Raw genomic sequence first — 11,385 nt, 5'->3', positions numbered from 1 at the left:
ATGGTTGGGTTTAGGAAAAAGAAGAAAGTGATGGTTGGGTTTAGGAAAAGAAGAAAGTGATGGTTGGGTTTAGGAAAAGAAGAAAGTGACATGCAAAGACACATGGAAGTGGACGGAAGAGGAGACGAGAGACTTTCTGAATTTAATTGATCAGGAACTCATAAAGGAAATGGCCGACAAAGGTTAGGACAAGCCGTGGGACGTCCTGCGGAGTCAATGGAAGACGCTCAAACAGAGAGACACGTCTCAAATAAGAGTCTCGCAGCGGTGCCGGAGAGACAATAAAAGACAAGTTGCATCTGCATCGTCATAGAGATGTGTTAATAGTGTTGTTGTTTTCTTATTATAGCTCGATATGTCGCAATCAGCTGGCACATGAGCTCTATTACAACTTGTCCAATGTTGATCATTTGTTGGTAGACGTGGGATCCTTTTAGTCTAGAAAACCTTAAATTGAAACACCTGCTGTGGGTTCGACTCCGACCCGCTGCCCTTGGCTGCATTTCATCCCCCCCCCTTTCTCTCCCATTTCATGTCCTCAACTGTACCATCAATAAAGGCCTGAAAATGCTCAAAAAATAATCTTAAATAAGAAAGAAGAAGAAAGGGGACATACACATTATCATACACTCACACACAAGTGCTTGCATATAAGAATACGTTCCCACGTGAACCAAGCGCACAATTTTTCCTTCACATTCCTTGGTGGTATTTCAAGAATTGTGGAGTTCTTGTGAAAAGTCTCAACCTTATTATAATAGTTGACTTTTATGGCGGACTGTGCCTAGCGTGAGAGCCCTCACACTGCCACCCCCTCTGGATATAAGGTGCATTGCAGCAGTTAACAGTCATAAAGTGTGTCACTGTCAAGGGCCGATGTTCTCTTCCTTAGCTGAGCCTGGGTGTAGTAATTGTAGAGACTTTTAAAGTCGCCCACTGTCTGCAGACTGTGAAGCATGTCGTTCTGTTAAATCGTTTTCCAGCGTTAAGGGGCTCATTGTGATCTTTTGATGCTAGGGACACAGTGTCCACCATTTTCATTTGAGTTCCTGCAGCAAACAAAAATAAGGTTGTGGCTTCATGCAGACCTTTGAAAGCTGATCCTTGTGACTATGAACTAGACTTTTTATTTTATTGATTAACGTTTTACCGAAGTAATTTACAGAGACCAAAGCAGGGAAAGATTCAGAAGTTTGTTTTAGAACAGGTTGCTCTCCAGGTCCCACGAACATTAACCCTTGTTAACATAAAGATATGTTATTTCAACATTGTGATGCAGCTTCCGGCACTTTTTGTGGAATTAATTTTTGGTTTTGTTGCCTTTTTCTACTTTTTTGACACTTTAAAAATAAAATTGCCATATGTAATTTTATTGCTATTTTTGTTACTTTTTTCACCATTACTACCAACTTATACCACACGATTTACACTTAGTCAATACACTCAAACCTAAAAATAAGAAATATGCTATAAAATTGAAATGATTCCCTCCCTAACGTTACCCTTTACTACATTTCTCCAAATTATGGGTCTGGGATAAAACCTTTATTACTCATCCCACGGCACATCTATCACAACCTCGACCGTTGTGCCTGGCTGCACTGCCTGTAGTGTTAATGTAGTGTTATTGTATGACAGTGCCGTTGTGCCTTTTCATAGTCTAACACAGTAGATATCTGATCATATGGAACCAAGTCAGGAAGCAGTAACCCAAATCTGCCAATGTCCCATCCCATGTGAACGATAGAAATAGCACCGTTCTAGGTCGATCTTTAATGACTGCAGAACAAACTTCATGGCACTGTGTGTGTGTGTGTGTGCGTGTGTAAAAGTGTATGTGTGTGTGAGTGGCTGTTGTCATGGACATATTATTCCAGTTTTGGCCCTTATTCCAAAAACAATAATATTCAAACTAGGCTGTTTAATTAAAGTGACAATTCCACTAATAATCCCGTTCAAAATCTGTTTCGGGGCTTAAGTCGGGCTTACTATGTTTGCTTATGTTCCAAAAACCTGTTCAAAGTTAGAAAATGCTCATTCAGAATATCCCAACGATTAAGCTATGTACAGGAACCATATCAAATTTGAAATAATACTGTGCATGTGAACGTATTCATCTGGATTTGCTCGAACGCGTTCATGCTAATGCCACTGGAGGTGGAGGAAGGGCAAAAATACATTGTACATATTTTATTTTGACTGTTTTTCTATTTCATCCACTAATTCGGTGGATTTAAGCTTTTATTCAGTTAAAAAACGTGCATTTAAATACACCAGCATGCATACATGCATTGCATTTCAATCCCCAGACCAACTGGATAAAATCTGGATCCTGTCCCTCCTTCATTACCACCACTGAGGTGCCCTTGAGCAAGGCCTTTAACCCCAGTGGCAGCAGATGTGGTTGGACAGCTTCCAGGTATGAATTGGATCAAGGAGAGGGCTCTCAGTGAACCTCCCCTGAATAAATGAAGGTTAAATAAAAAAAAAACATGACGTGAATGACTGAATGACCATTCTATAAAAAAAAAGGTTTTGTGTGTGTCCACTATTAGGAGGAAAACAACGTACATCTCCTGTTCTAAAAAACAAGGTCAAAGACCTTGTAGTAGAGCACCTCATTAAAAACTCAACGTCCATCGACACACACGCCCACACAGGACACTTTGCAGCCAGAGAGAGGTCCCACAGAGTGTGCCGTGCATTGATTTCCACGTCTATTTTGCAACAAGATATATGTCTCTGCTCTGAGGAGGAATCGAGGGCTTTTGTCCTTGGCCTTTTTAAAGCGGTTCCTCATCTCTGTTTGTCCTTCTTCTGACGCTGATGGGGTCACGGCAGGACAAAGACATAAACAGCTTCAACTGAACACATTAGAAACACACGTGGGGATTCTTTTTGGTATTTTATAATTTAAAAAATGTTGCTTTTTGTTTTGTTACCAACCAATTAGTGTAGGTCGACGACGGTTCATTTGCCTCACATTTATCCTTTCTTTGTGGTTACACTCTTAAATCCGGTCGCTTCGGGGGACAGCAACCAGAACCTAAAGAAATAAACAACGGACAAATAGAGTCTTTAAACGCTTAAGATGTAAAGTTATTCACTGTCAATGTGGCGCCAAAATGAATGGAAGTCAATGGAATGCTAATGGCAGGTGATGGCTTGGTAGCATCAAAATGGCGCCCTGGGAGCTATGCTTAGAGAGGAGAGACTTACCCCCTTGGTTTAAGCAATGCACACAATGCCTGGCTCTTTGTCTCCCATACAGGAGTGTATATGTGAAGGGGTCAGACCGTCCTCCGCAGCGCTGTGGATATTGCTCTGGCAATGCTAGACTACCAAACTGCCTCAACTGGTTCTGGACTGGCCTGTTTTCTTTGAAGATATTTGATATACTTCAATGGATAAAAACTCAGTTCCACATGTGTCTGGGAGCTGAATTAATGTGCGTTTGTCTTTTTTCCTGCAGTGGATACAGAGGGCAGGAAGTTGAAGGGAACTATCCAGAGGAGTACGGAGACGGGTCTGGCTGTTGAGATGCCCAGTCGGACCGTCCGACAGGCCAGCCATGAGTCCATAGAAGACAGCATGAACAGCTACGGCTCAGAGGGGAAGTAAGTTAATCATTACATAACCCTAACCCTGAGTCGGACTGAAAAACAACGTAGTCAGTTTAGCCGGATCCAACACATTCTCATACTATTAATATTCATTTTTTTACAGTGTTGTCAAATCATTCAAATATTTAATCGCGATTAATGGCATAAATGTCATAGTTAACTCTCAGTTGATCACACATTTTTATCTATTAAAAATGTCCCTTGATTTCTTTTTATCACTTTACTTTTTTCTCATTTTAATGCTCTTAACATGGAAAAGTGGATCGGCTTGCTTTGTGCAAATGTGTTTTTTATTGAGAACAACATTGGCAAATAGCCTACTGTAGTATTCAAGAGCCCCCCCCCCCCCCCCCTCCTCCATATAGCCTATTGTAGTGTTCAATTTCACACTAACATTCTCACTTGGAGCAAATAATCTCTCACACAATGTGACATTTACCAATCAATAAAAGGGGGGGGGGGGGATCTCTGACGAGGGGGGGCATCAAGTGGCATTTCAGTCTTGACGTGCTGCGATGACATGTTGATGATGATGATGTGTTCACACAGATCACTTTGGTCTTTTCAGTGGAACATTTGGCAACTTTTAAAAGGTTAACTTTTCCATCCATCCACTCAAAACATAACGTTACTACTCTTTGGCCAGCTCGCAAGCCCAAACGGTGTGTGTGGCGTGCTTGTTGTTTTGTCTAGCTAGATCCAGTGGGTGTTGTAGTTTTCCTAACATCGCTAGTTGTTGCAACAGCATGGGAAAAAGACCACAAAGTTTGCTAGAACAAAAAGAACGTTAATCTTGCAATAACAGATTTTACGCCGTTAAAATGGTTGCGTTAATGCCATTAATAACGCGTTCAACTTTCAACACTATTTTTTTATAAGCTACGACCAGAGGAGCTATAGCTTGCTTAGTTGCCCGGTCGACAGAAGTTTCCCATCCCTTTGGCGTCCACAGTTTTCGCCCTAGGGGACTAAAATCAAGTTTCACAAACTGTGAACCACTTTCAGGGGGCCCAGGAACAGAATGGAGTTCGGTTTGATTTTAAAACCAGGATATTGTTTGATTTCATCTTCAAGGACTATTTCCCCATAGATTTCTATTGAAGCTAATTTTGGTAACCAGTGGACTCGCCCCCCGCTGGAATTGAGATAGAATGCAGGAGTAAGGCTTTTCCGCATGGTTTCACAACAAAATTTGGAGGATTCTTTGGCATTTATGGAAATTTTGCACTGAGAAAAGCTATTTCATTTTCTTCCACCTGCTCGTGTGTTTCTATGATTTATCTAACAGAAACGGCAGGGGTACAGAGAGAGAGAGAGAGAGAACACACTAACTCCCTGTGGAAAAGCGTCTCTCTGACATCAGCGATACTAGCGTAGTACTTTTGAACACATACACGTGGACACATGCAGACCTCATGCCAACCTGGCCAGCAGCTCGAATTCCTACAGTTACATAACAAGACGAGGCGGACAGACAGACGGACAGACAGTTTGGGGCTGGGAGGGTTTAAAGAAAGGAGCGAGGAAAACAAGGAGATGTTGCGACTCAGAGAGAGGATGATTGCATTGAGCTTGGTTGCATGAATATTTATATTCTATTTATATTTAGACCAGGTAGCTCCATGGAAATGTTGTTCAACTTGTATCCCGAAGGAAACAGAAATGTCTTGTTGCTAAAATATGACACTACCTGGTTTATTCTGTTATGTAAAGTCTACACACAGTTCAGTGTTGGGTTACTCAAGCAGCACAAAGTAGGTGTTAGTTTTTTAGAAAAAAGACGTGATTGAATCTTTATTGTAAATGCCAGATCCACACTAATGCCTTAATCAGATTGAGGCTAAGTATCAGAGAGTCAGAAAGAGTGAGAGACTGAGAAAGTGCACCAGGAAGGGAGAGATGTAATCTGTGTTTTCACAGAGTATGGGTTACTTTTCTCAAAACTTAAAGTGCTTATTCCTCTTGCGTCTCATCTGAGTGGGCAAAACTAAAAACACAAGCCAATCACATATTATGTCCAGTCACAGTCTCAACCCTCATGTTGTCCTTGGGTCAAATTGACCCGTTTTCCAATATCAGTGTTGTTTTTTATTCCCCAAAATAACATGATTAATTCCACACAACTCCCTTTGCCAAATACAAATCTCTACTTTCATTAATTTTTGGCTGTCTTATTCAATTTTACAGCATTTGAAAGACAAATTGAAGTGGTTTTGAAATAGTGTTGAGTAAAAGTTGACATATTCCAGTCTGTGATTATCCATCAACATTCATTCCTTTTATTTTAGTCTCAATAATTCCTAATTTCTACTTTTCTAACTCAAACAGTAGGTATTATTTCCTATAAATGAGGTCTATTGTCAATAAATTCCAAAAGTAACTGTTAAACTAAAGTTACTTCAGTAAGTTAGTATCACGTAGCATTAAACGTCAAAAAAATTGACAAGCGTTAAAAAAAAGTGTTGAAAAAGGGACAAAAACGTAAGAAAAAGTTAGAAACATCTTGGAAATTGTGTTAACATACTTCCAAATTGCAACTGCAAATATGCTTTTTAAAGACACATAACGGCACTTGGATTATGTTTTCTATTAATATAATGGGTAAATGTGTTATTTAATATATCTGGCAAGTCGCAAATTGTTGATCCTGAATGTCTCAGCAAAATGTTAACTGACAACTTAATATCCGCTTAAAACATCTAGCTAACGTTTTTGTGGTTATAATTATGCATTTGCAGCACTCGGTTAAGGTCAGAGAAAGGTCATGGTTTGGTTGAAGAGATATTTTTCTGGTTTAAATCCGAGGTCTACTGATGGATGGCAGAGGGCTTGAAACGCAGATCTCGGCTTGCCTCTGTTGCACTTTTTACACCGAGCTGGTTTGAAATCTGCAAACTCCGGACTCTTTGTCTGCAACAGCTGATAGCAAAGGGAGAAACAAGATTTTTAAAGCAGGGTTGTGAGTCCGTGATTGGCTCTTGGCATTTTTGTACGATTCTGATTGGTTAAGCAGGAAGATGAACTCCTCCAACAGCTGATTGGAGTTAGGTAGAGAGCAGGGATTACCTGGAATACTTTAAGCTGAGCTACATTTTAATCAGGAGAGACTAATTTGCAGATATGCTACAGTTATACACAGCATGATAAAATGTACATTTATTAGGATAACACCTGATTTGATTTAGGAGAGCATCGATTAAAAGTTAGGCTGTGGAAGAATTTCAAGGAGCTACATTAGTCTATCACTTCTGGGTTTGTTCAGGTATACCCGGAAATTACGCGGATGTGCCTCATTTTGGACAGATATTCGTTGCCTTTCAGTTTCTTTGAAATGGCATATGAAACTCTGATAGTCCTCTGATCTCTACCCTGCAGAGATCTGAGGACTAGGTAACCATAGTCCTCAGATCTCTGCAGGGTAAATCCAGAAAGCTAGCTATAGACTATCTGTCCAATCTGAGGACTATGGTTACCTGGTCCTCAGGTCTCTGCAGGGTAAATCCAGACAGCTAGCTAGACTATCTGTCCAATCTGAGGACTATGGTTACCTGGTCCTCAGATCTCTGCAGGGTAAATCCAGAAAGCTAGCTATAGACTATCTGTCCAATCCGAGGACTATGGTTACCTGGTCCTCAGGTCTCTGCAGGGTAAATCCAGACAGCTAGCTAGACTGTCTGTCCAATCTGAGGACTAAGGTTACCATAGTCTACTATAGTTTAGCTTAAGCCATTAGTTTTCTTCAAAGCCTAAGTTATGGCCTTACCGAACGATGTTCTTCATTATTTCAGAAGAAGTTTATTATCTGTGGTTCTTTCAGACAGAGGAGCTGAGTGGTTAAAAAGCTAATCTGTTCACATGTTCTAAGCTACAAGCTAAATACATTAAGAGAAACTAGAGTTGAGTCATTAAACTTTATTATATAAATCAGCATTCATTCTGTCCATCTGTGTTTCCGTCAGCTGTTTGGCTCAGTCTGCTGATTGGAAAGCTCCATGTCCGTGAGCATGAAGAAGCACTTTGTTAATTTACGCCGTCCAATCCCAATTATGAGGTCATTGATTCATGGTAATTAAGGACCAGGCAAATATGTGTGTGTGTGTGTGTGTGTATATGTGTGTGAGTGGGTGGTGGTGGTGGATTGATATGTTTGTGTAATGGATCTGAGAATTTTTCATTAAACATCTTCTCTGTTCAGCTCATGTGTCAGACGTGGTCACTGTTGACATTTGATTGGGATGTTCAAGGACTGCTGGGTTAGGATTTTGTTAATCGACATCCCAGAGGGAATTAACCTAACAACATGCAGTATTTTATGTGATTTTTTTATGTAATTTCCCTGTGGTGTGATATCAGTCTAGTGTCTTTAGAGTGGTGGGCGTTCACATTCAAACCCGGCTTTGACTTAATTTTCATTTACAAAACGTAAATGATGAACTGTCAGGAAAATAATCATCAATGCTGAATGATATGGGCCCTTGAATATTTAAAATGTGCCTCACACACATCAATATTATGATCTAAAGCTCAGGATTTTTATCACCCAGTAATACCCACTTGGCTACTGTTGCTTGACTCATTACATGACAGCACTCTTTAGACACACACACAGGTTTGTGGCACTATCTTTGTGGGGCCCCGTCATTTACATAATGCATTCCCTAGCCTAGCCCCTTACCCTAACACACACACACACACACACACACACACACACACACACACACACACACACACACACACACAAACAAAATCTAATTGTCAAACTGGGCCACACAGCCAAGAAAGAAAAGGAAGATGCACACAACAAAACCAATTTACAGATGATTTATAAGAGAAAACTTAAATTAACAGTATCATGTGTGATCAGTAAGTTCAGTAGTGTCAGTGGTTACATGAGTGAAAGACTGTGTGTGCAGTGTTTAATGGTGCAGTAACAAAACCAGAACAGCAACCAAAAGCCACGACGATGTGTCAGAAAGGGGAGAGCACACCTGACCCCAATAGACTTCTAAAAGTCCACAGGTCCACAGAGCCCAGGTGTTGCCAATGTTACTGATGAACCCAGGAGCTGCCACTCTGCTGATGAGTACCTGCAAGAAAAGCAGCCAGCAACAAATGGAGATGGAAATGCCGACATGGAGGAGAGGGTCATCACACTAATATGTAGATTTAATAATTCCACGCACAAGAGTGGACCACACAAACATTTAAATAGTCAGAAACACCAAGCTGTTCTCACTCCGAACTCCGAAATATGGACTCTTGGACAGTGGCTGTCAGTGTCTGGTGTGACGAAAAAGAAGCCCTTCTAGATGTAGTATAGAGAGTAGTATTGAAGGGGGAAATTCACCGTAGGGAAGTTGGTTGGGGGGTGGATGAGTAATATACAGGACACTTCACCCAGGAGATTGGGGTTCTTGTCCCTGGTGTGTCCTTAACCGTCCCGTTATTGCCACATGTCAGGGAAGCTCGGAGGTGGAATGAATCTGGCTTAACACGAGGATTCCTTTTTAGAGTGGCCTGTAAAAGAGTTCAAATGTGGCTTTAATTAATTATTCCCACGTGTCACGGAACTTTAAGCCCACCCACGATTTTTTCTTTAACCTAACAGCATCAAAAGGGTCGCCAATAGTCCCGACCAAGCGTGTGTTATATGACATAACAAGGACAAATGCACCTGGCCAATCGTCCGTATTTTACAAGATGGGAAGGAGAATGTGTTGGACACCCACATGGACAAATAAATCTGCATAAATAAATACTAAATTTAAAAGAATGACCTGCAATAATTGAATGTTGCTAACGTCTGCATGAATGCCTAATCTAGGCTAAGTGATTTTGTGTGTTAATCATAATAAAGAGGAACTGCCTTGTAAATTATTTTGTAAGGACAGCTGTGTTTGGCTAATATTAACTTCCCACTGAAGTTAATATTAAATGTGAGCCTGTGTGACTTTGTTGGAACAATCAAGTAAATATTTTAATACTTTTTTTCCATTAATCTAACAACAACGACAACGCTGTTGGCTAATTTAAGTCGCAGTCGTTGTGGAAAGAAAAAAATGAATACACCTGTTCCATTAAATTTGCAGCTAAAGTAAGCAGGGATGAATAGAGATTGAAGAGAGAATGAAATATGAAAGAAGAGACAAGGGGGGTGGAGATGAAAGGGAAGAAAGCAGAAGAGAGCTGCCATAATAAAAAATAAACATACTAAAGTTATGTGGTTTCAATAGTCCTGGTCCAGGGTGTCTGACAATGGCAGGACTTCTGTGGCATGTTGGTTAGCATGTAGCTGGGAAGCGATAGCTTTTTCTTTATTTTGTAAATTAGCAATAATTCAAAAGACGTATTTGTCCCCTTGGCTCCTGTCTCCCAACTGACTGCAAACAGGCCTCCTTTGTGCCACAACAACCAGGCACCCCCCAGCAATGGAGACCACTTTAGTTGATTAGCCTTGTGGACTTCAGGGCCTTGGGCCAAACTTGAACATAATGTACTGGCATTGGTTGTAGGATTTGTTCAGAAAACAGCTTACATCCCATCCAACTCCACATTAATCTATTTTCTCTCTTCATGGCAGTCGTCCAGCCTGGTTCCATGACCCACATGTTAGCCGTTCATTTTTAAACACAGAAGGTGCAGACAAAACTCCAAACTAAATGTTCAATGGTGGACAGAGTTGGTAACAACTTCAGCTTCTGCTGTGGCTTCTTTTATGTGCCGGTGACTTCCACTTCCACTGCTGTAGCAGCTCTGAACAGATGAAATGTCATGATTGACAGCTGCGATTGACTCGTGATTGGTCGGGCAGGTGTGTGGGCAGGACTTTGTTAGAGGGGCTCCACCTCCTGATCACTTTATACAGCAAACTGGGCAGACTCTGGCTCCAAAATTATAAGATGGCGGCACCCATATCCAGGATATTTTGGCTTCACTCTGTACAGTGGGAGGAAGTTGAGACGGTTGTCCATCTTTTTGTACATGGTCGTCAAAGTGTTGATAGCTCTTTTCCAATGAAACTAGGTAGTAGTAGCTCTAAAAGTTGCTAACGTTGCCAGATGATGTCATACATTCATTTCAACATTTGTGACATCATCGCGTATCATTTGCATAATGCTGAGGGGTTGTGTCTACAGAGGGAGAGAGACCTCAAGCTGTTGGCCGATGAGCCCTGGACTGAGCAGCATGCTTGGAAATGACTTATAATATAACAAATCTTGCTTTTCCTCTGATAGTTTGAAGTTGCATTACTGTCACCAGTGGCTTTTTAGAAGTAAAGTTGCTAAGATGCTCTAAAAAGTTGCTAAATCAGCAACACTGGTTACACAGGGTTAAAAAAAATGGTGTGGCCATGATAGCTTCCTCAATTTTTGACTCCATCAAGACGGTTTACAAATACACTTCTTTAAAGCAGACGTTTAAGCATAGGTGGCACTCATGGCATTAATGGTGGCTTTGTTGTTCAAGAAAGCATGTATGATTCATATCAATAATTTTCAAATCCATAGTAGAAATCAACATTAATCTAACTGGCAAACTGATTGTGAGATTGTGTAAGTAAGCCGCAGCTGTAGAGACTCTTTGTTTTAAATAATTATGGTGGCAACTGGAGGGTCTCTGGTTCAAGTCCCCATACGGACCAAAGTACGGGGTGTGGACTGGTAGCTGGAGAGATGCCACTTTAACTCCTGGGCACTGCCAGGTGTTCTTGAGCAAGGCCCTGTACCCCCCCCCCCCCCCCCCCCCCCCCCCCCCCCACCCA

At 41.1% G+C, this 11,385-nt stretch overlaps 1 protein-coding gene and 1 long non-coding RNA gene across 2 annotated transcripts in view; one reads left to right on the top strand and one right to left on the bottom strand.

Moving 5' to 3' along the window:
* The window catches only part of LOC117943349, a 21,147-nt gene extending 10,416 nt beyond the window's left edge, over positions 1 to 10,731 (bottom strand). The window contains exon 1 of the long non-coding RNA XR_004656346.1: positions 10,383 to 10,731. This is a non-coding gene — a long non-coding RNA (uncharacterized LOC117943349). The remainder of the gene's footprint in view (positions 1 to 10,382) is intronic.
* rims4 (regulating synaptic membrane exocytosis 4) overlaps positions 1 to 11,385 on the top strand; it is a 59,274-nt gene that overhangs the window by 28,465 nt on the left and 19,424 nt on the right. The window contains exon 2 of the mRNA XM_034869422.1: positions 3,473 to 3,617. Coding sequence (XP_034725313.1) covers positions 3,473 to 3,617 — 145 coding nt within the window. The remainder of the gene's footprint in view (positions 1 to 3,472; positions 3,618 to 11,385) is intronic.

The sequence above is a fragment of the Etheostoma cragini genome, chromosome 4, assembly GCF_013103735.1.
Source record: "Etheostoma cragini isolate CJK2018 chromosome 4, CSU_Ecrag_1.0, whole genome shotgun sequence".
Taxonomy (NCBI): domain Eukaryota; kingdom Metazoa; phylum Chordata; class Actinopteri; order Perciformes; family Percidae; genus Etheostoma; species Etheostoma cragini.
Note: the sequence above shows the minus strand (reverse complement) of the source record. Positions and strands in the feature narration are given on the sequence as shown.